We start from the raw sequence: 24141 nt of genomic DNA on the forward strand, positions 1-24141 counted from the left end.
CTATTCCTCATGCTTGTCTGTTATGGGTTAGTAGTAAAGCAACAGGCACTGGCACACACTTGCAAACTCCATTCCCTTCCTCTTTTTAATGCTCAGGTTGCCACCTCTCAATTCAGAAATCATTCCTGTTATTTTTAAGGACTACAGGATGGTCAGAAGTTGAGCAAACTGGAACCAATGCTGCAACATTCTGACTGTTCTGTTTTGCCACCCAGAGCAGATGAGAGTGGGACTCTCAACAGTGTACCTCAACAGTGTACCTATCTATGGGCAAGGGCTGTAGCTCAGTGATATAGTCTATGCTTTGTGCTGTGTCATGAAAATGAGTTACCATTAGTCTTCTTCCTAAACTGCATGCTGAATATTTATATACTGGTAAGTCTCTAGGGGACCCAGGTGGCGCTGTGGGTTAAACGACAGAGTCTAGGGCTTGCTGATCAGAAGGTCGGCGGTTCGAATCCCTGCAACGGGGTGAGCTCCTGTTGCTCAGTCCCAGGTCCTGCCCACCTAGCAGTTTGAAAGCACATCAAAGTGCAAGTAGATAAATAGGGACTGCTCCAGCGGGAAGGTAAACGGCGTTTCCGTGCGCTGCTCTGGTTCGCCAGAAGCAGCTTTGTCATGCTGGCCACATGACCCAGAAGCTGTCTGCGGACAAATGAGATGAGTGAGATGAGTGCCGCAACCCCAGAGTCGGACACGACTGGACCTGATGGTCAGGGGCCCCTTTACCTTTACCCTTTAAGTCTCATAGAGTTGCACAGGTATATTTGGCTCAGAATGTTTTATCTAGTTCAATTAGACTACTATGAGGAAAAATCATCCAACTAATCCTAATATGTTGATGCAGTGTTTGCTATAATAATGTGATTAGTTGGTTAATAAAATATTGAAATATTTAAAATATAATCACTAACAGACCTATTTTCTTATTGCTGTCTTTGTATTATATATCTTCTACTGTTTGCTTCTGCAGGAAATTGCATCAACAGTTTGAAATGTATAAAGAACAGGTGAAAAAGATGGGTGAAGAATCACAGCAGCACCAGGAGCAGAAGGGTGATGCTCCAACCTGTGGTATCTGCCACAAAACGAAATTTGCCGATGGTTGTGGCCATAATTGTTCATATTGCCAAACTAAATTCTGTGCACGTTGTGGAGGAAGAGTGTCGTTACGCTCAAACAAGGTAAGAAAATACATTACAATGAGTATTCCTGATATTTTATTCTGGTATTTTTTTATTGCTATTACTTTGAAAATATATGCTATTCCAGATGTGTGAGGTCCACATCAGATTGTTTTGTCTTAATTTTTAAGTGATAATGTGGAGGAATTAGTGTCTGTAAAGACCTTTTCCACATCATACCGGTAATTGCAGCCTTTGTTCAGAAACCATGGATTAAGCTGGGAATCTTATACCAATTTACAAAGGACTAAGTCCATTTGAACTTAACAGGGTTGGATTCTAGGTAGAAATGCATATCAGATTTTTTAAAATAACCTGATAGTTGCAGACCAGCTATTTCGCTCATGGCTTTTAAGGGTAAGAGATTAAATTAAAGAACTGTCTTTCCTGGCACATGAGTGGGTAAGTAAACAAATAAGTTTTTGTCAGAGGCCTTTGGCTTTTGTGAACTTACTTGGAAGGTTGGATCAAGTATCTGGAAAGCTAGTGTACTAAGTCCATTTCTTCTCTTGGCCAAAGGTACAAGGTTAGGCATCTGGATCATGCCATTACATGGCAGGAGGGAGGATTAATCATTTCTTCAAAAGCTGTTTTCTTACTAAAAATGATAAATGACCACCCAGCCTCTTCTTAAAAACCTCCAATGAAGGAGAGTCCACCACCTTCTGAGGGAATCCATTCCACTGTCAAACAGCTCTTACCCCCTACAATGCAGTAATCTCACCTAAAACATCCATGACATCAAATCTCTGCTTAAAAACTTCCAAAGAAGGGGAGTACACCACCTCGTGGGAGTCTGTTCCACTGTCAAACAGCTCTTACGGTCAGAAAATTCTTCCTCATGTTTAGTTGGAATATCCTTTTTTGTAACTTGAATCCAATGGTTTGGGTCCTACCCTCCAGAATGGCAGAAAACAAGCTTGCTCCATTTTCATGTGACAGCCCTTTAGCTATTTGAAGATGGATATCATATCAGTCTTCTCTTTACCAGGGTAAACATAAACAATTCCCTCAACCATTCCTCATAAGGCTTGGTTTCCAGGCTTTATCACTTTGCTCTGCTTCTCCAACCCTGAACTTTTGCCTTTAGACAGAACCTCTGAACTGCTAAGGCCAATGTTTGGACAGAATAGCCACTCCATTGCCCCTTCTGCCTGGTTTTCTGTTTCCCCACAACAGTCAATCAGCATTTTGGGCCTTCTGAGTATGCCCAGTCCCCATTGTCTTGGTTTTGCCCTCTTTAAGGATTTTTGCTAAACATTTTTGGACTTTTGCAGACCTTGAAATCTTCCTGCTATGCATAGATGGTACCATTTTGGCTACACCACTTGGGAAATTGAGTTAAATCTTAGCATTAGCACTTCTGCGAAGTCAAAGATCTTTATCAGTTAGTCAACAGCCATTGATTCTACAAAAAAATAAATCACTCAGAGCATGATAAAAACAAAACAGCACATCTGATCTTCTATACTGTACAACAGTGCTAATAAACAATAGCACATTGAAAAAGGTGAAATGCCACATATATTTATAATATTTATCATTTATAACTCAATACTTTAACCCAAAGTTAGCAACCACCTATTACTTGCTCCCCTCCTTAACCTTTAGTGTTCTGAATCATGCTGGCAGCCAACCATATTTGATTCAGCCCATTCCTTTTTAATAGACAAAGCTGCACAGGAAAGCTGGCTAGATCAAATATGCATATGGCTTGCCAGCTGAAAGAGCAGAAAGTTCAATTCTTGAACTTTTTGCAGCTCCCACCCTCCTTTGGAATTTGAAAGTCAGTGGGTGCAAATCAAAGTGGCCTGTGGGAAAGAGTGGGTGAAGAACTTTGCCACACATTCAAGGAGATGGGTGCGTGTTTGCTTACCGTACCATAGCTTTTGAAAAATATCCTGCCATACTTGCAAACTGCGGTGTGAGACTCTTCTCACCAAAGTTCATAAGTCAACAGCACTTTCTATACTGATCATGTGACCACATGATGTCTCTCTGTTTCAATAATGCTGTGTTTCTAAAATTCACAACAAATTACACACTTCTGACTGATTTTCAGTGTATAGGTCATACTCCCAATAGAGGTCATACTCCCAATAGAAATGGCAAAAGGATTTATGAATTTTCAACTGATGTGTACTGATTGACATCGGGCTAGTGACTTAGTGGCATGTAGGAAGTGGGCAGCAAAGTGAAAGCACACAAGTTTAACATCTCAGTACATTTCCCACTTTGTGGGTGGTGTAAAATATTTAATCATTTTAGAAAATGTTTCTTTAGTATACTTTTCCCAGGAGGAAATGAAGGATGAGGCCAATATACATAACTGAGTAAGTGTAGAGTTCTGGGAATTGAGGCCCATTTTCCAAAGGCTGGAAGGCAAGTGAACCCTATGAGGCCTGAATCATATTGACAAAAAAGAGTAGGGACAAGCGTCTGCCCTATAGTAGAAAGCTGCAGTTGCAAACTGGATTAAACTTGTGCTCTTTTAGTAGTGAAAAAGTCAGGATAGAGAATGAATTGACCACTCTGCACCCTCCTATAGATTAGCAGAAAGAAGCATAGTCATAGGAGTTGTTTAAGGTATTCATAACACAATGTGTTTGAGCAAGGTACTTCTGCCTAGTAAATGAGGGGTTAGCACTTCAAATGGGAGAATTCCACAAAATCAAGACAGGCAGATAGAATCCACAAAACACTTCCAGATATGCCCTAGCTAGGAAAAAGTTGTGACAAACAGCATATCAGGAAAAGGAATGGAATATATGTGCAAATACTGGCCTAGAATAGGCTTTACCAGTTCTGGGTTTCTTATGAAATGGAAGTTGACCAGACTTTAGCCTTCTTCAGCCATAATGCCATGAATGGACTTTGGGCTTGCATACTTCCAATACTGTATTTTGGAAGAGAGTGCAAAATAGGCAAAATATGATGGGTGGAAAGCAAATTTCAAACCATGGTGTTCAGGTATGGTTTTATGGCAAATCATAGTTTGCCTGAATTTAACTTCACGTCAAAGTGCAAGTAGATAAATAGGTACTGCTCTGGCGGGAAGGTAAACGACATTTTCGTGTGCTGCTCTGGTTCGCCAGAAGCAGCTTAGTCATGCTGGCCACATGACCTGGAAGCTGTATGCCAGTTCCCTCGGCCAGTAAAGCGAGATGAGCGCTGCAACCCGAGTCGTCTGCGACTGGACCTAATGGTCAGGGGTCCCTTTACCTTTACCTTTTTTAAACTAAAATTTGCTCAGACCAGCAAGCAAAGGAGAGATGCAGACGGTGGGAGCATAGATTCATTTGTAGAGCTGTAGTATAGGACTGCAGTCTAAAATTCTTCAATATACCTAAATTCTTCATTCAATATAAATTGTGAGAATCAAGCGATTTTGTATAATTTATAATACTTGTTTTGCTAGGCTTGTGGATGGGCAAGAAGCCTGTAGGTTACCAAAGACCCTCTCCTAAACTTGGAAAAAGTATTTAGACACGCATCCTCATTTATGAGATTTCAGCAGGTATTGACTGCAGACTTTAAACGTACCTTCATAGCTGTAATGTCTGGAATCTTTTTATTTTTTGTCTTTTTATATGAAAGGTAACTTTCATAGGAAGTTTGATTCTATGACCAGTACTGCATCCTAGAATGATGCCTAGATGGTTTTGACTCATTGTAGTCTGCAATTTCTGTGTAGTGTAGAATATTCAGAGATACTGATGTTTCTGGAGGACTGAGATATTAGATGTTACTGCTGGGAGCTATTGTATTCATTTCTATTAAGACACACACATCTCTTGGCAATATATATTTCATATAGTTTTTATAATGATAGTTTCTTTGCAGTCTGTATACTAACAGATATTACTGGTGGGGGGAGGTTTCAGAATAGAAGTAACTTTCTTTTTCTCTTTTCTCTTTTCCTGTTCTTTCTTACTTGCTTTCATGGATATGCTCTCCAGGAGGATAAAGTGGTTAGAACCTTTTTTTTGTCTCAGATAATTTATGTTTTGGTATTTTATGTTAAACTGGGTTGCATTGCTGAGGTGCATTATGAGTGCAAGTCAAAGTTTGGCAGTACTGCTGGAACATGGGCGTTTTCCTACTGTTGCTTTGGTAAACTACCCTATATAAAGTCTAAAGAGGAGATGCACATGATGAGACACTGGGGCCATGCAGAATATTTTCACCATGGAGTCACAATTTGGCATCTTCAAACCACATGTTTGAAGATGAAATTCTCCCCTTCAAACTTTATATGTTTATAGTGGTGAGGAAGAAACACAGATACTATGTAATGTGATCTGGTTTTCACTAAAGTCAGTAGTTGTTGATCCTTTTCAATTAAAGGCAAACAATGGAAATTGAATTTCTAACAAAAATTAATCAAAAAGAAACCAACCTTTTGACACCTATGTGATACATGAAAATTCTCTCTTAAGCAAAGTATTAGCATTCAGTATATATTTGTTTTGCATTTTGCACATATGTTGAAAATTAATAATATCTTCCTCACTACAATTGCTTTTCTCTTTAATATTGCAATACAGGATCATATTAGGAGGAAGAGTCTGTTGAATAATAGCTATAATTATTATTTGTAGCCTCTTTTACCCCATGTTCTAACTGGGCCTCAGCAAGTTCATCAGCATATTTATAGCTGTATCCAGAGATCTTACAGTATAATCTTAATGGGTAAAAATGCAACCTTAAATTTATTAATGAGCAAGCCCCATGAACACTAATACCATAGCTGCCAAGTTATCCCTTTTTTAAAGCGATTTCCCCTTATGCTGAATAGGCTTCCTCGCAAGAAAAGGGAAAACTTGGCAGCTATGCTAATACATTGGGTTGTATTCAGTGCTGCTGTTCTGCTTATGCAACATGTTCTCACATGCTCAGTTGAACTTCCCTGACCTCTCTTCCCATTCTGGGGTAGATTTTTTGGGGTGCACAGGAGGAGGAGGAGAGCTCTGCTTCTGCAGTGTTGGATAAAACCCATACTTCCAAGTTAGCATGCAAAAGCTTGCAAGACACATGCCATTACATAACAAAACCCTTATAGAAGCTGGTTAGATCATGTAAAGCTGTAGACCTTATTGACCTTTAATCTGTAAACATTAATTAATATCATTATGTCCTGCTGCACATATCATATGGTTTTTATTATTAATACAAAAGGAATGTTATAAATGCAAACCTAAATTATATTTAAATGCTTGTTTCATTTTAGTTGCTTGCTGTATCCATATCGCATGAGTTATATACTAATATACATAGAGCAGTCTTTGAGTAAGTTATACTCAGGGTAGACTCATTGAAATCATAACTTACGTAGTTATGACTGACTTAAGTCCTTTGATTTCGGTGGATCTACTCTGAGTGTGACTTAGTTTGCACTACTCAAAAGTAAATGATGTGTTCCCAGCTTAATAGCTGATAGAAAATAATAAAAAATACATAAGGTCAGAATAATGTAATGTGTTGAATACAGGCTTAGCCATGCTTAGAGTAGATCCACTGAGATCAGTGGGACAAGTTAATGATGACCAACAAGTTCCATTGATTTTCAGTGGGTCTACTCTAAGCACGACTAAATTTGGATCCAAGCCAATGTTCTGGGAATGCTGCTGCAATTTATTTTGATGAAAAGAAAGAATGCTGCTTTTACAAATATTACAATTTTAAAATACTGGAAACACTTGCTGTTGTCTATCATCTTTTGTGTAACTTTTTGAAATGAAAATAATTTGCATAAGAGCACAGTTGTTCAGTAAAAGCCATAAGGGGGTTGTGCCTAAACTCACTTATGCAGTTATTTAGAAGTCACTGGGGTAGTTAGAATGTAAATTTGAGGACTGAAACTCAGTGTGCTTAAAATCAAGCTCTAAAGCATTGTTTAATTTTTAAAGTTGAATTAATTCATTCTTCTAGCTCTTTTTAATCAACTAAGCAGCCCAGCGCACTGGACATATTGGAAGAGAGGGGTATAAATTCCCTCAAAAAATAATTAATTTATAAGAAACCTTCCATGGATTAAGAGGGTCGTTCTTGGTTTTCCCTTTGTACAAACTATTGTGCTCCATTGGATACTGTTCTGTTCTGTTCTTCTATAAGGAGGAATATTGCTGCTTCTTTCGAAAACAATAGTGTTCTTATTTATCTATAGCTTTGGCTTCCAAGTGGAATTTAAAATGATGTACCACTTGCTTGACACACTGTTTGTATAAAGTTGCCATTATTGTGTTACTGGTTTCTCTTGGCCAGTGCTGTGACTGGCAGTAGCTCTTCAAGATCTTTGGAAGAGAGAGATCTTTTTCAGCCTTGCTGCCTGGAATTCTTTGAGTTACTGACCACCTCCCATCATTGCAGCAAGAAATGAGACGTCTTCCTTTGACACTGGAAGTCTAGGATTGCCCTCAAAATTAGCATTAATATAAATTATTCTGCTTCTGAGGTTTGGATTAGCCTGTAATTTGAATGGCATCACTTGTTCTTAATACATTTGCTTTGATGATTAGAGAAATTTTGTCCAGTCCCCCCCCCAACCAGTTTCAAATTGTATTTCTGATGTTTGTAGAAAGCTAAGATATAAATTCTAAAAATAAATATAATATAAATTCAAATTAGTTCTCTAAGGGATTCTCTATTCAGCTTTTGAAAACTTAAGAAAGAACTGTAAAATCCCCCTGAATGGCTGATAATGGCTCTAACATGATTTCAGTCAGATTTTTCAGCTCCATGGGGTACATTTTTGGAGCTTCCTTAAATAAGTGAATTCATTACTAACTAGTCCTTATTATGCTTATTTCCCCAATTCTTCTGAATTTTTGGGAATGCATTCCTTTGAGATCCCAAAGTTTGCTGGTGAGCATTTGTGTAGAATCCATGTGTGAGCAGTGGAAAGTAGTGCTAAAAGAACCAGGGAGGAGAGTTACTACCCAAATGGTAGACAATCCATGCCACTGAAGAAAGGCCTCTGTCATCCCCACCAAATGCCTCTAAACACACTGAGCAAGTCTTGCACTTGTGCATGTCAGGGCCAGCTCATGTCCAGAACCAGAACTGGGTGAAACCTTCTCAGAAAAGGAGATTCCAGTCTTGCACCAGCAATTTCTGGGAAGAGTCATATTCCCAGAAGGAAACCACAACACCTAACTAAAAATACACCCCAGCTCCAAACCCTCCACCCACCAAATCCTGAAGGCTCTAGATCATTTGCCCTTGGCAATCTTAGCAACTCCACAATTACTATAAAAATTGCATATGAGAAGGTGCAACACTTGCTTGGAAGCACAAAGCACCCAGTGTTTGGATCTTACTCAGGAGATGATATCCTTTTAAAAATCGTCAGGATAAGTGTACTACAAGTGTGGGTCGGCCAGTCTGATTCTATTATTATTTATTTATTTATATCAGCCCATCTGGCTGGGTTTCCCCCGCCACTCTGGGCGGCTTCCAACGAATACCAAAAAATACATTAAAATATCACAGATTAAAAACTTCCCTAAACAGGGCTGCCTTTAGGTGTTTTCTAAATGTCAGGTAGTTGTTTATCTCCTTGACCTCCGACAGGGTGGGCGCCACTACCAAGAAGGCCCTCTGCCTGGTTCCCTGTAGCTTTGCTTCTCGTAATGAGGGAACCACCAGAAGGCCCTCAGCGCTGGATCTCAGTGTCCGGGCTGAACCATGGGGGTGGAGACGCTCCTTCAGGTATATAGGACCGAGGCCATTTAGGGCTTTAAAGGTCAGCACCAACACTTTCAATTGTGTTCGGAAACGTACTGGGAGCCAATGTAGATCTTTCAAGACCGGTGTTATGTGGTCTCGGCGGCCGCTCCCAGTCACCAGTCTAGCTGCCGCATTCTGGATTAATTGCAGTTTCCGAGGCACCTTCAAAGGTAGCCCCACGTAGAGCGCATTGCAGTAGTCCAAGCGGGAGATAATTAGAGCATGCATCACTCTGGTGAGACAGTCTGCAGGCAGGTAGGGTCTCAACCTGCGTACCAGATGGAGCTGATAGACAGCCGCCCTGGACACAGAATTGACCTGTGCCTCCATGGACAGCTGTGAGTCCAAAATGACTCCCAGGCTGCACACCTGCTCCTTCAAGGGCACAGTTATCCCATTCAGGACCAGGGAGTCCCCCACACCCACCCGCCCCCTGTCCCCCCAAAACAGTACTTCCGTCTTGTCAGGATTCAACCTCAATGATTTTAAAATCCTTTTGTTTCTCTCAGGAAACTGGTGGAACCAAAATTCTATCCCATTTTCTGGTTTCAAACTCCAGTGTCTATCTGGACAGACTGTTCAGCACTAGACCTCTAATCGCTGACGAAGGCTGCTGATGCTGCTGGACAGATCCTCTGTACTCCAGCCTCCAAGCTGCTTGCGTTTCCTAAATCTTGCTGGTCTGTGGGGAGGACAATTCTTTTGCCCTTCAGCACATGGGCCTCAAGCCCTCTGATTCTTGGTGAATCATTTGGCTCTGGTGGATTGCTTCCCTATCTAGAATGAAAGACCGGAAATGGGACAGTACTTTGCTTATAAGTGATGCTAGTCTTCACTTGTTAGGGCATAAAAGTGATTATGAAGGAATGAATAACATTGGTCTAAAGATGCATAGCTATTCCTCCTCATCCCACATTATGCTTTTGTTGAAAGGGGTATTGCTCTTTATCGCCCAAAGGATCTTGAGAAGAAAGTGAATTGTGCACGGAGCATATTTTTTTCTGTGAGTCCAATTCAGCCTCAACTATCTTGGTGCCAAAGGGTGCTTCAGTTCAACCCCCTGCCAAAAAAGGATCAAAGGGGGAGATGTCACTCATGCATTTTCATGAGGTTGGAATGCAAGAGGATTGAAGAGAGATGCCCTCTCCCCAGCAGAGTGGCATGACAGCTAGGAATGTATAGCACTGCTGAAATCCTACAACCTAATACTGAGTGGTGTTGTGTGAAATAACTCATGATTAGGTTGTTAAATTTTTTCTTTAGATACCAATCTACAAATGTACCAACCATCCTTTAAATAATTTTTGATATAGTGATAAATAATGAACATGAAGGAAATGCCATCTGCGGAATTAGATTAATAGTCCCTGTAGCCTAGTAGTGCCAACCTGCAGCTCTCTAGGATTCATGGTGTGATCTTTTCAGCCCTGTTACATAAGTTCCTTAACTGGATGCCAGGGATTGAACATGGGACCTTATATATGCAAAGCACATGTTCCAGAGCTGAGGTAAAGCCCCTCCATCACGACATCAGTTGAGGCGTACTCTAAAAGCTTTTCAGCTGCAGAGCCAGAATGTTAAATTGTGTTTGAGTGTTATGTTATATTGACCAGCTGGTGAGGCATTCAGAAACCATATCAAGTGCTGCTAAGTTTCAGACATAGGCCTTTATCAAACTTAGCTAAGCAAATCCCTTCTTTTAGCCACAGGTGTGTAACAGCACACCTAGGATTCTTTTGAGTACAGTTGGACATTATGGCACAGCAGGAGACAATGAATATTTAACCAGATAGATTTGGCTTCAGCTGCTGGAAACCAGTGCCGATATATATAAATAATGAAGACATTGCTATTAAGAGAGTAAAGTAGAAAGTATAACCAGACTTTCTTTTGTTCTTGGCTGCTTGCTCAGAGTTCTGTGTGGATTGTATCTATAAAGAATAGATGATTGAAAACTTCAGGAGTTACATGGAATTGTCCTTACTTACAGTGGGATTACACCCTCTTTTAAAACAGTAATTTAGTGCTTTGTTTTCTTTTGAATGGCAATTTCTGGCAAGTGTATCTTTTACCATTATGTACACTGGATGTGCCACAGCATAGGTTTAAGAGAAGCAACTCTGCGCTCAGATATAGATAAGATTTTGGATACAATAAGTTTGCAGCACAGCATTATTTTTCCTTTTGAATGCATATCGTGTTTTAACAAGCTACAAAATATCAGGAATGGATAATTACAAATCCACTATTTTTAATAATAAAAAGATGTCTACAGTTGTGATCCAGGGGATCAGCGGAGAAGAATGGATTTCAGGTAGCTAAATTTGGTTACTTAATCTGTGTGGGTTTTAGTAGAAGATTGTTAGTATAATAATTTAGTAAGGTAATTTGCTCAGTACAAGTTGTTTAAAGGACTGTCTAAATATTGAAGCTTTGGAGATAAGGGTGATGACCAGAAAAACAATAAAATGAGGTAGCTGAAATTGTTTGTGACAGTATATCTTTAATAGCTGCATTTACTTACTGTATACTTACAATTGCATTTCCCCAATGTTGTTAAACATATATTAGTGTAGTTTTATCTTTCACAATTTTGTCTCCATTTAACTTGAGCTGAAATAATAATAAACTAATTAGGGATTTGCTGGTGCTAATTTGCTGAATCATTTGATTCAGTTAGGTATCTGGTGATCTTTTGGTTTCTTCTACATATTCTGCATAGATGTAGCATTTTCTATAATGTTGCAAAAATAATACTATATACTAGCATTTTGTAGATAAGTGGTGTTAAGTACTCCTTTTCCATAAAGATTATATTTTGTTTCTCTCTGCCGCAAAGGGGTAAAATAGTTTCGATCAATTTCTTTTCTTATATGTTTCAGTTGTCAGAGACTTAGAATTTGCTGTGGGGTGTAAATCATGTAGTTGTTATATATTTTGTATGATTACTTATGGCAGAAAAACCAGAAATATTTTTTTAAAAAAATAAAGAATAAAAAAATTGTCCAATAGCTCCTTAGAGACCAACTAAGTTTGTTCTTGGTATGTTCAGATATATCTGAAGAAGTGTGCATGCACACAAAAGCTCATACCAAGAACAAACTTAGATAGTCCAGTAGCACCTTAGAGACCTACTATCTATAGTCATATATATACACATACACACACACACACACACACACACACACACACACACACATATATATATATATATAGAGAGAGAGTGTCATTTGTAACCCAAGGTACCACTTGCTTCGACTCAGGTACCACTCAGGTACCACTTTGCTTCGACTCAGACCAACACGGCTACCTACCTGTAACCAAGGTACCACTGTATATTTATATTTGGACTATATATACAAGCGCTTCAGGTTACAAACGCTTCAGGTTACAAACTCTGCTAACCCAGAAATAGTACCTAAAGTTAAGAACTTTGCTTCAGGATGAGAACAGAAATCATGCTCCGGTGGCGTGGTGGCAGCAGGAGGCCCCATTGTCAGGAAAAGGCCTACTTACGAGTAGGACCCTGGCAGAGACACATGCCCGGCTGGCATGTTCTCCCCCTCCTGGGCTTCATAAGCATTCTCCAGCCCGAACATCACCTTGACTGGTGTCAGACGAACACCAGCACACTTCACAGATACGCAGAGGTTTGCACAGTTGCGTAACAGACTCAGTAGCACAGCATTTGGCTAAACTACTTTATTTACATATAAACACACTCTCCATCATGGCTCCCTCTCTCTAGCTTCACAGACAGCAAAGAGAACATAGAACAATAGTTCCACTTCAGGAACACATAAGACAAGCATCCTGTCTACGTCACTTCCACTCTGTGGAATGAAAACACATACAGTCATATGACAGACAACAAACCTAGACTGCACATGGGAAATGAATTTCCCAACACCCATTAGCTAAAGTGGTGCTTCAGGTTAATAACAGTTTCAGGTTAAGAACGGCCCTCCAGAATGAATTAAATTCTTAACCAGAGGTACCACTGTATATATATTTTTACTGCATAACAGATTATGTTAGTAAATAGCAGCAATGCGTAAGTATAGCAAAATATTAAACATTAGGAAAGTTTGAAGAGATGCAGTCTAATAATCCAGGTCAGAATGCCCATTCACTATCCCATTACAGAATGATAGTGTATATTTCTCAATTCTGGCATATCTGTAATTTGAAAAGAACCAGTTTGTACTTGCTGAAGCAGCTGAGCACTGGAGGATTGTAATTGCCCCATTAGTTCTACTTAGCTGTGTTTAGTTAATGCCCAAGCCCATCTCTTTGCTGGGACCACTGCTCTGCCCCAAGCTTTTGCTGGGAAATTAACAACACTGATTTGTTTACATGTTCAGGGGGCAAATTATAGGCTGAATATAATGAAAAGGAGAACCAACCAACCATTCCTGGAAGAATCAGGGTATCTGCATTCATCTGGGGATAATCAATATAGTCAATACTATCTCTGGTGGCTGTAGTTCAGGGATGGTTGGTTCTCCTTTTCATTATAGTACCTTTGGTCCAAGGCCTGCATTCCCTCATGAGCAGCCTTCCAGGAACCACACGTCAGTAGTGGGTGGGCCTGGGCCAGAGACAAAAGTGGCTGGAGCAGTGAATGTCTCTCTTTTCTTTGGTGCAGTCAGCTTTATTCCAGCATGCAAAAGCTGGATACTACATACATGCATACAAATACAGCTCTCTATCCAGGCAAAGAATAGACATCATCACAGTTCAAGGCCACAATTTGGGGATAGGTTAAGTAAGGATGGTTTTTTTGGGGTATTGGATAGGAACTTAATTGGTTTGCCTTACCATTTGTGATGTGAATGAATTCTAGCAAAAATTTCTTGTAACCAGTTTTGTCAGTTTTCTTGTTATATGTAATGGATTTTCTTTCTTTCTTTCTAATCATGACTTGTGCACCATTTTGTGTGGCAATTGCCATAAAAAGCAGTATAGAAGCCTTCAAAAAATAATTTCTAAATTTGCATCTCTGCAAATAAATTGGCAAATGCAGATTTGTAACCTATGGGTCTATGCCCCAGATCTTCTAAATAACATTCAATGCCTCTGGCTGCATGTGTTAGAAATAAAAAATAGCCTTTTAAGATTCTCAATCCATTGGCTCAATTAAATGTCCTGCATTTGGAGCTGAATTTAACTGGTGAAACTGAATGGTACAAAACATTATAATGCTGTTGCAGTTCATATAACTCAATTCCATGAGCCCACTACTCATAGAAGTCTGAGAATTAGTATAAAAGCAGCTCTCACCTCATGTTTCAATACTAGGAATCCCTTCAAGGGAAGTGTGGAGGTGCCCAGTAGCAATCCCCCTTGTGGAATTCTGTTATTTATCATAGTTACCTCAGTTCAATTGTGTTATCCATTGCTTGCCTCTGCCCTACTTGCTACACTGAGGCTGCCATTTTTAGGAGGAAGAGTTTAAATCTCACTGTGTGGCACTGCAACTAAAGCAACCCTGGGTTTGTCTCTTCCATGAATAATACTTAAAATCAACCAATAAAAGTGTGTGGCACAACTGGGTATTTTTTAAAATAGAAAATACCCCAAAGCCCAAGCTCTTCTTTGTAACATGACTGTAGGTTGATGCAGGTCTGACACGGGAGTTGAAGACATCCATGGCAGCCATGGGCCTGTCTCAAATGGCCAACGGCTCAACACACAGAGCAAGACATAGCATTGGTTTAGTCTTCACACCATGTGGGAAGGATGGTGGTCTGGAAATAGAGTGGTGATGGATATCACTCCATTGTCATGGTCAGGACATGTTCTGGTGAGATCTGGACTTGCAGAAATGATTCTCCCCTGCAAGGATGCGGCACCAGTTAGGATTGTTCACCCCAAGGGATGATAGATTTCTGACTGCTCTAGTTCCCCCCCAGTAGGTAGTGGTTCTAGTTCCATTATGGTATGGTGATGCTTATGAGCCATTGACACGATCATTTCTGTAGGCCCTCTCCAGTGCTGTGCAGTCCATTTTGTTCCTTGGTATACTAAGTAGCTGATGAAATAGACCAGGAGAGGGATGAAACAGACCAGGAGGGTAAGTGGTGTAAATCTTACCCAAGAGCTGACCAAGCTCATATTCAGGCTCATAACACATTCTACCACATGGCAGGGAGGGCAGCAAAGAGATCCTACTTCACTGCCTCGGTTGCATTCTCTAGGAACTGTCCAGCAGAGTTGTTCTGTGTAGTCTAGAAGTTGGTTGCTTATGACCAAGGGGGCAGATCTCTGGAGCACTTGGTGACTAAGTATAACCAGATGCCTAAAGACATCAAGAACAAAGCTGCTTGGCTCTGTAGTGATGCTGCTATTGTGACAGTGCTGGCTGAGAAGTCCAACACAATGTTGAGCACAGTGTTATGGGATCTTGTCTAGTTAATGTGGTCTTATGTTGGGTATAGGATACTTGCAATGATGTGCCTGACCACCTGCTCATTAGTTCCTTGTATGTCCTGGCTTATTTAAGATTGGTGGGGTAGGGTGACTGAGCAGGTCAGAGGTGTGGTAAACACATATTTGTGTGATTTGGTACCGACTGCCCTTAAAAAGGCAGTGGTGTGTCCACATCTCAAATAGTCTGGTCTAGACCCAATGGAGTATAATAACAGTGCACCCCCTTATTGGCAAATGTGGTGGTGTATACTTGGTTGTGGAGAAATTGCAAGTATTCCTGGATGAGACTGATTATCTAGATCAGGGTGGTCTTTCACCTGGCCCGATGAATGCATGTGGCCCATGGCAACATTTGACCTCCCCCCCCCCCCCAGCCCTTGTGCTGCCTTCCCAAATCCTGGTAATTGAGGTGCTAGCCTTTTGGGATGGAGGTGTGAGGACTCTGACAGGGTCCTAGATTCCTCTGGCCTCCTTCCCAAAGCCTAGTTAGCACTTTCACAACTTTGCAAAGGAGGTTTTTATTGCATGGTTTTATGCACTATTGTTGTAAACCACTCTGATATTCTTATGAATACAGTATATAAATGGTTGTTTTTTAAAAAACAAACAAACAAACAAACAAACAAATTAACTAACTAACTAACTAACTAACTAGTAGTACCTAACTTCAGATTAACCCACCAAGTTGCTTTACTGCAAGGCTGGGGAACTTGCAGTCCAAGGACTGCATGTAGACCTTAGCCAGATTTCATGTTCAAAGGGGGAGAGCAATCTGGAGAAAGGGGTAGCAGAGGTTTTTCTTTTTAGTCTGGCCCAACCCCCCCAAAAGAAAATAACAGAAAACCACTAGTAATCACATACAACCACCAGACTTAACATGGACACTGGTACCAGAGCCTGCAATAAACCCAGATGCCAACTTTGCTGCCACATACACTCGGACAACACCATTATTGGCCCCAACAACATCAAACATACCATCTCAGGACTATTTAATTGCTCATCTTCTAGCATTGTGTATGCCATCAAATGCCAGCAATGCCCTTCAGCTCTTTATATTGGACAAACAGGCCAAACCCTACGCCAAAGGATAAATGGACATAAATCTGACATCAGGAATCACAAGACAGAGAAACCAGTAGGAGAACACTTCAATCTCCCAGCACATTCTATACAAAATCTCAAAGTAGCTGTCTTATTACAAAAGAATTTCAGAAATAGACTGGAAAGAGAAGTTGCTGAACTGCAACTCATTACAAAACTTGGAACCTTGGAGAGACCTGGCCTGAACAAAGACATTGGATTCTTATCTCATTATACATGATAAAGCTATCTTTAGCCATCTCACCCCTTGCTTTTTCCTGTAAGACAAATTGCAGTCGTTAACAGTCATCAATGAGATTCCACACCTATCAGTGAACACCCATTCCCACCACCCTCCTGAGAATACCCCTTCCCACCCTCACACTTTATATAAGAGTCTGAAGACTCTGTTTCAGTGTATCTGAAGAAGTGTGCATGCACACGAAAGCTCATACCAATGACAAACTTAGTTGGTCTCTAAGGTGTTACTGGAAGGACAGATCCTGAAGCTGAGGCTCCAATACTTTGGCCACCTCATGAGAAGAGAAGACTCATTGAAAAAGACCCTGATGTTGGGAAAGATGGCGGGCACTAGGAGAAGGGGACGACAGAGAACGAGATGGTTGGACAGTGTTCTCGAAGCTATGAACATGAGTTTGACCAAACTGCAGGAGGCAGTGGAAGACAGGAGTGCCTGGCGTGCTATGGTCCATGGGGCTATGAAGAGTAGGACACAAATAAACAACTAAACAACAACAAGGTGCTACTGAAAGGGAAAAAAATTATTTTGTTTCGACTACGCCAGACCAACACGGCTACCTACTTGTAACTAGAACCATTATGCAGTCCCTAAAAGATTCCCCCCATCACAAGGTAATGCAATCATTGCCAGAAAAGAGGCTAATTAAGCTCTGGCTATTTTATCAGTTTAAAATTCAAGAAAGTAATTTTGTCTCAGTACATGTACTTAAGGCTCAAGGTAACACAGAATAAACTTTTAACAGCATCTTGGTGTTAGCTGTAGCATGGGGTGGCTTGTCCATTAGGCGAAGGGAGGTCATTTGCTTCAGGATCCAAAGCCCCTCCGTTGTGCTGCTACCAGCCCTGCAGGGGATTAGTTTACACCACCAACACACTCCCATTGCCCTCACCGTAGCTGCTGTGTTGTGGCAGTGCAGGCAAAGCTGCAGGTGAGGGTACAGTTGCGATGCTGGTGCTGCAGCAGTGGGGGCAGGGATGGGGTGAGGTGAGGACCCAGATTGGCTGGTTCCTAGAGATTTAGTGGGATTATTCTGATGAAATCTGTCTGACTGGCTCCTGAGGAAAGGTGTGTGAGAGGTAGCGAGTCATATAGCTTCCATCAGAATAATCCCACTAAACCACTAGGAATTATCCAATTCACTTCCCTACTCCAGGTTCACAATGTCCCTCCATATTTCTTGCCATCTGGGCTCCCCTACTCCATGGCTCACTGCAAGGTGGCAGTCCTTATACTTTCCTTATACGTCCACTGTCCTCCCAGGTCTCCTCCTCCTTTCTGTGGCAGTTCTGCTCCCCCCCACTTTCTCTCTCTCTTCGTGTTCTATAGTCTTTTATGGTCTATTATTATCATCTCTTTCTTCCTTTTCACTTCCTCTTCCCTACGGACTGCTTGTTGTCTGCAGCATTGTTCAGCTCACCAGATGTGGCAAGCCCCAGTGATTAAGAGTGGGCCTGCCACATCTGGTGAGCTGAACAATGCTGCAGACAACAAGCAGTCCGTAGGCTGCTAGTTCTCCACCCCAGCTACATAGACAGAGTAGGGTTGCAATACATCTGGGATTTCCCAGACGTATCCGGAATACTGTAGTCGACAGCCGTGTCTAGGCGGAATTCGGCGAAAAGTGTGGCAGTCCATGTTGGCAGTGCCATTTTTGCCGATTTCCCATAAAAATAGTTTTTAAAAGGCATATTTTTTGTGATTTTGTCAAAAAAGCTAATCAACTCTGCCAAAAAAGCTGTCAACCCTAAGACAGAGGGGGGGAAAGACAGAACGTGTGAGCTCAGACTTTCTGTGATAGTAGTTCCAACAGAGATGTTAGGATGTCAATTGAAAGCAAAACAAAACATACATAGACAGCTTATATAGGCTTGCCATATGTCAGGAAAAGTCCTGGTTTTCAGGTGTAAAAATGGCATCTGGGGCAATTTTGCTGAATCAGCAGAATGTCAGGGAAAACCCAGATGTATGGCTATGTGATGGAAAAAGCCGCAAAAACAACTCCAAAAGCTTAAAATCACTACTTTTGGGGTCTTCCTAAATAAAGGAAATATGGCAACCCTAGCTTATAGTAAGTATTTTGTGGGGTAGATGTGTATGTGCACATCTATCTATCATCTATCTACCACTTGATCGTAAATAGAACCTCTAAGCTGTAAAACAAATGCTATTACCATACTTTTCCGTGTATAAGACTAGGTTTTTTTTACTTTAAAATAAGGCTAAAAATCTGAGAGCGTCTTATACAAGGATAGTGCATCCCCCAAAAGTAGGGGACGTCTTATACATGGGAAAAATATGAAATATGGTGAATGCCCAGGCTTGGGGCTGGCAGGCCTCTAACAATATATAACACATCAGGGGAAGGCCTCAGTGAGGTGGGAAAGATGAAATATTCTGTTTCCTATTCAAGTGAGTCCTGAGCACTAGTACAAGGTTTCTAGGCTGGCTGAATCCTCAACAAAAACACTTCCCCATTGGGGGATACACTGCAAAATGCTGTTGTAAGGCCCACTTGTTTGTATGCATTTTGAAAGGGTCAGTAGGGCTTTAAGAAACAGCAGCATGATGACCTCATATTAAGTTCTATTGATAGGATTCAGTGATGGTGACAGTGTGCCCACCTCACATTGTTGTAGTAGTTGGTGGTAGAACCTCTTTTTTTGTAGCATTCCTTGTGCTTCACCTTGTAGTATGATCCTTCCTTCCATGTGACTACAGACGAGGCTGATAAGACTGATCTATAATTAAAAGAACTAACTATGACATAGTTTAAGAGCCTTAGGTTCAGTGTGAAAACAATTTTGAGCTTCTCAGCCTTTTGAATTTTATTTTAAGGTTTCCCCTTGCTTGTGGGGCACAGAGGAATTGCTGAATGCATCAGTATGGATGTATGACAAATAATGAGCATAAAAGAACTGGCATTTGGCCAGCTTGATATCCTCACTGCTTTATGAAAGAAAGTACTACAGCACAGACTAGTGGCTTAGGGAAAGAATGGGAGAGGAGAAATTTTCCTGTAGATTTGTGTATAACATAAAAAATAAAGGCTTCTTTTCTGTCATCTCCATGCAGTAAATATAATAAGAAAGTTTTGGAGCTTTCTGCTGGCTCCTGCTATTTGCTAGCTCCCACTAATGAAGATAACATCAGCAGGCCTACTGCCTGTCTGCATGTTCAGCTGATGAAAGGGGGTGGTTCTTCTTCTTCTTCTTCTTCTTCTTCTTCTTCTTCTTCTTCTTCTTCTTCTTCTTCTTCTTCTTCTTCTTCTTCTTCTTCTTCAGTGTTGATAGCAATTTTTATTAGGGATTGCAATAGACAGGGGGGGGGGAAATGTACAGTTAATTGACCTGCTGTCTTTCACTCAATTTATTACATTTAAATACTTTGCTTTTCTGAAATATTGCAGGGATTGTGACCCTTTTTCAAAAGTAAAAACTGCCATTTATTATAAGGAGGAAAGTCCATCTCAATTTTTTAAAAACACATTTCTTTGAAATATTTGATGCTTTTCAAGAATAAAATCCAAATCTAATAGATCGAACCTAACATCTAACTTAAGATATGAACAGCAATAGGAGCAGTAAATCAACCAGCCATTAAAAACTTGGGAGAAGAGAACAGCCCTAATTTGGTGCCTCAAAGATGACATATTTGGCAGCTAATGTGTTTCTGTATGCGGGGGTTCAGCCACAGAAAAAACCCCATATAGTGGGCACAACCAGTATCTCAGGGATACTTGGAACAGACTTTCAGAAGATGGTGTTAAATAACTGAAAGGTTCAGATGAAAGAATATATTTTTTTACATACCTTCTTGCCTCCAGACCACATAGAGCAAGGCAGCTATCACAAAAAGCATGACAGATTTGAGATTACACTTGTTGGACATATAATTTCTATGTGTTTTATATACCTAATACTGATCTTTTTTTCAGGATATGGACTCTAATACTTGCTCTATGGGGGACCCAGGTGGCGCTGTGGGTTAAACCACAGAGTCTAGGGCTTGCTGATCAGAAGGTCAGCGGTTCGAATCCCTGCAATGGTGTGAGCTCCCGTTGCTCGGTCCCAGCTCCTGCCCACCTAGCAGTTTGAAAGCACATCAAAGTGCAAGTAGATAAATAGGGACCGCTCCGGCGGGAAGGTAAACAGCGTTTCCGTGCGCTGCTCTGGTTCGCCAGAAGCAGCTTTGTCATGCTGGCCTCATGACCCGGAAGCTGTCTGTGGACAAATGCTGGCTCCCTCGGCCTATAGAGCGAGATGAGCGCCGCAACCCCAGAGTCGGACACGACTGGACCTGATGGTCAGGGGCCCCTTTACCTTTACTTGCTCTATGAACAAATGTACTTATTTTACATGCCTGAATATAGTTTTTTGTTGTTTTTGTTTACTGTTTTATGTTTGCATTACTTGGTTCTGATTGTTTTCTTGTTTTGTACTTACTGAAAATTGAAATAAAAATATTTATTGTGCACCACCCTCACCATGGCATCAGGGGAGTTAGGCTCAAGTGAGTGAGGTGAGCCTGGGACTACTTCTAAACATGGAGTTAGAGAGAGATGAACCTTTCCCTGCCACAGAGTTCTACTGAAGCCTGGAATTTGTTTTGGCCTTACACCTCCTGGGTAAAATTGCAGACCCATAAAAAGCTGCCTCCTGCCATCTCCAGCTCAAAGCTAGAGGGAGATCAGAGGCGTGTGAGCTTGCATCTGTGCCCAACTGATCATCTGCAGGGGCAGATCAAGCCCACATACCTCTGCTTCTCCTTTCCAGCTCTGATCTGGATAAGAAAGGTAAAGACACATGTGCTTAACCCGCTTCTGTGTCCTGTTGGGTGCAGATGCAGAATAAGCCTCTGCCTCTTCCAAGTGTGCACTTTTGAGGGAGGGAGGTGCTTGTTTTCTGCCCCCTTAGAGCCAACTTTAGATCTGCAGAGAGGGGCAGAAGATTCTTCTCTGTTCATGCTGTGTTTTAGACACAGCATGTGGTCCAGGACAGTACACAGCCTGTTGGAGAAGTCCGTTCACCCTTCCTGGTTGTGGGCCGTCATTTCCTCCGCCCATGGAGATCTGACAGGGAAGCCCCAGGGATGGGACTGTTTCCTAGGCAGCAAAGGAAGCTTCTGGGCTGAGCTTGCTGCCTGGGAAATGGATCCCACCCACTTGCACAATTAGCAAATTGTGAGCGGGCATGGAGGCGGGCCACCAGGGGGCGGGCTCAGCCCGCCCCTCTAATATAGAGTGAAGACCTGTGGCTTGAACTGCAGCCAGTTTCCAAATGATCTACAAGGGCAGTCCCACATGCAGTGCATTACAATAATTCAACCTGGATGCTTTATTCCAGGCATCCCCAAACTGCGGCCCTCCAGATGTTTTGGCCTACAATTCCCATGACCCCTAGCTAACAGGACCAGTGGTCAGGGATGATGGGAATTGTAGTCTAAAACATCTGGAGGTTCGAAGTTTGGGGATGCCTGCTTTATTACTTAGAGGCTATCTGGGTATCCAAAGTCAAATCTAATAGTATCTTAATGTGCACATTTGATACTTAAAGGGGAGTGTAGCCCTTCCATTACTTCACTGGATAGTTGAATCATTTAATATTTGAATAATCTGATTAGAACCTGCAACCTTTGGTTAACCGCTTTGATCTTGGAAAGGTGAACAGAGAATTTTAAAGATCACATAATGTTTCTTGCAAAATAAAAAAATTCCTTCAGTAGCACCTTAAAGACCAACTAAGTTTATATTTTGGTATGAGCTTTCGTGTGCATGCACACTTCTTCAGGTGTATCTGAAGAAGTGTGCATGCACACGAAAGCTCATACCAAAATATAAACTTAGTTGGTCTTTAAGGTGCTACTGAAGGAATTTTTTTATTTTGCTTCGACTCAGACCAACACGGCTACCTACCTGTAACTAGAATAATGTTTCTTTGTATCCTGTTATCATTTGCAAAGGTCATTATTGTATTTGGAAACATTGCTGCCTGACATATAGTGTAGTCACCCCCATAATCCCTCCCTTTGTTCTTTGGAGTAAAATAGTAATAGAGCATAAACTGTAGTTATCACTGGATACTCTTCATAATGACCTATAAGTTGCCTTCCTGAATGAGATCAAAGGTCCATTAAATTCAACATTCTAACTACATTCAGACAACCATCCATGGCTACATAAGCCTTCTCTCCTCCCATGTGCACTAGTTTATCAGTGAAGATCTTTATTTGTGTTAAGGATTATTTCTACAGATCATTTTTTAAAAAATCATGTATGTATAATTTTAGACCTCATCACCAATATATAGGGTGTAATTCAATGTCACACTCTTCCAATTTTTCCATTTCAGCTTGTCAGACAGAACAATCCCCTTTCTTCCCCAGCACACTGTTCTGTGGGTTCTCCTGGCTACCCCAGAGCTATTTTGGGGGGCTGCAGGGGGCACAGCAGGGAGAGAAATGGGAAAGTATTGTATAAGCAGAAATCCTTCCTCAGAGCTTCTGCTGACAGTGCTCATTAGGTGAATCCTGCCCATAATCTCCAACATATAATATTTGAATACAGTATACTGTACATCTATACTGTACAATCTACTTGTTCCTTGATTTTAACTTAAGTCTTGCCTGCATCTTTACTGAGATCCTCCAAGTGAATTTAAAGTAGTGATGGAGCTTTGCTTCCATCTTGTGTCCACTGAAAAGAAAATTTAACAAATGTATTTATGGAAAATTGCATATTAAAATTAATAAATGAGTGGCTTTTTAAATTTAAAAAATAATGCCAGACATTGCTGGCATCTGTCTGTCTTGGGAGATAATGGAGGAGTGCACTTTGGGGGTGAGGTCAAGTTGTTGGAAGGTTGCAGCGTCTGCTGTGACTGTAGAGACTGATGTGGGAGAGGCATGTTTGAGTGCAGCTGGGGCAGATGAAGGCATTCAGTTGTGCTGTTGCAGATGCACCATGGCATTTTCTCTCTCTGCGCTCCTCCCAGTGGTGATTTCTTCTCTGGTCACTGCTATAGATACACGACTTGACAGCCTGTCTCCAGGCACTGCGGTCATCTGCAAGGGAACCCCAAGTCGCAAGGTTAATGTTGCCAGCCATGGGCGTAGGCAGGGGGGCAGTTGCCCCCCCCAGAAGCAAAAGGCTGAGGGGCACAGCGTGGCGGCCCCAGGCTTATGCTCCCCGTGCGCCTCTGGAGCTTCGCGCAGGGGCGCCTCCTCGGAACAGCTGGGAGGCGCGGAGGAGGCAGCCACAGGCTCGCGCTCCCCGCACGTCTTTGGAGTGCCGCGCGGGGAGCGGGAGCCTGGGGCCGCTTCCTCAGAACAGCTGAAAAGCGCAGGCCATGTAGCCCCACCCACATTCCCACTGTGTACGCCCCTGTTGCCAGCCTTCATGTTTGCAGACATCTTTGTAACAGAGTTGGTCTACCAATTAGCCTGGTGCCAGAAGCC

General features: G+C 41.5%; 1 protein-coding gene across 50 annotated transcripts in view; it reads left to right on the plus strand.

The window, feature by feature from the left end:
* Positions 1 to 24141, plus strand: part of RIMS2 (regulating synaptic membrane exocytosis 2) — a 360961-nt gene that overhangs the window by 60216 nt on the left and 276604 nt on the right. For all 50 annotated transcript variants that reach the window (XM_088675810.1, XM_088675811.1, XM_088675812.1 and 47 more), the window contains one exon: positions 974 to 1184. In XM_088675810.1, coding sequence (XP_088531936.1) covers positions 974 to 1184 — 211 coding nt within the window. The remainder of the gene's footprint in view (positions 1 to 973; positions 1185 to 24141) is intronic.

The sequence above is a fragment of the Zootoca vivipara genome, chromosome 8 (assembly GCF_965207765.1).
Source record: "Zootoca vivipara chromosome 8, rZooViv2.hap1.1, whole genome shotgun sequence".
Taxonomy (NCBI): Eukaryota; Metazoa; Chordata; class Lepidosauria; order Squamata; family Lacertidae; genus Zootoca; species Zootoca vivipara.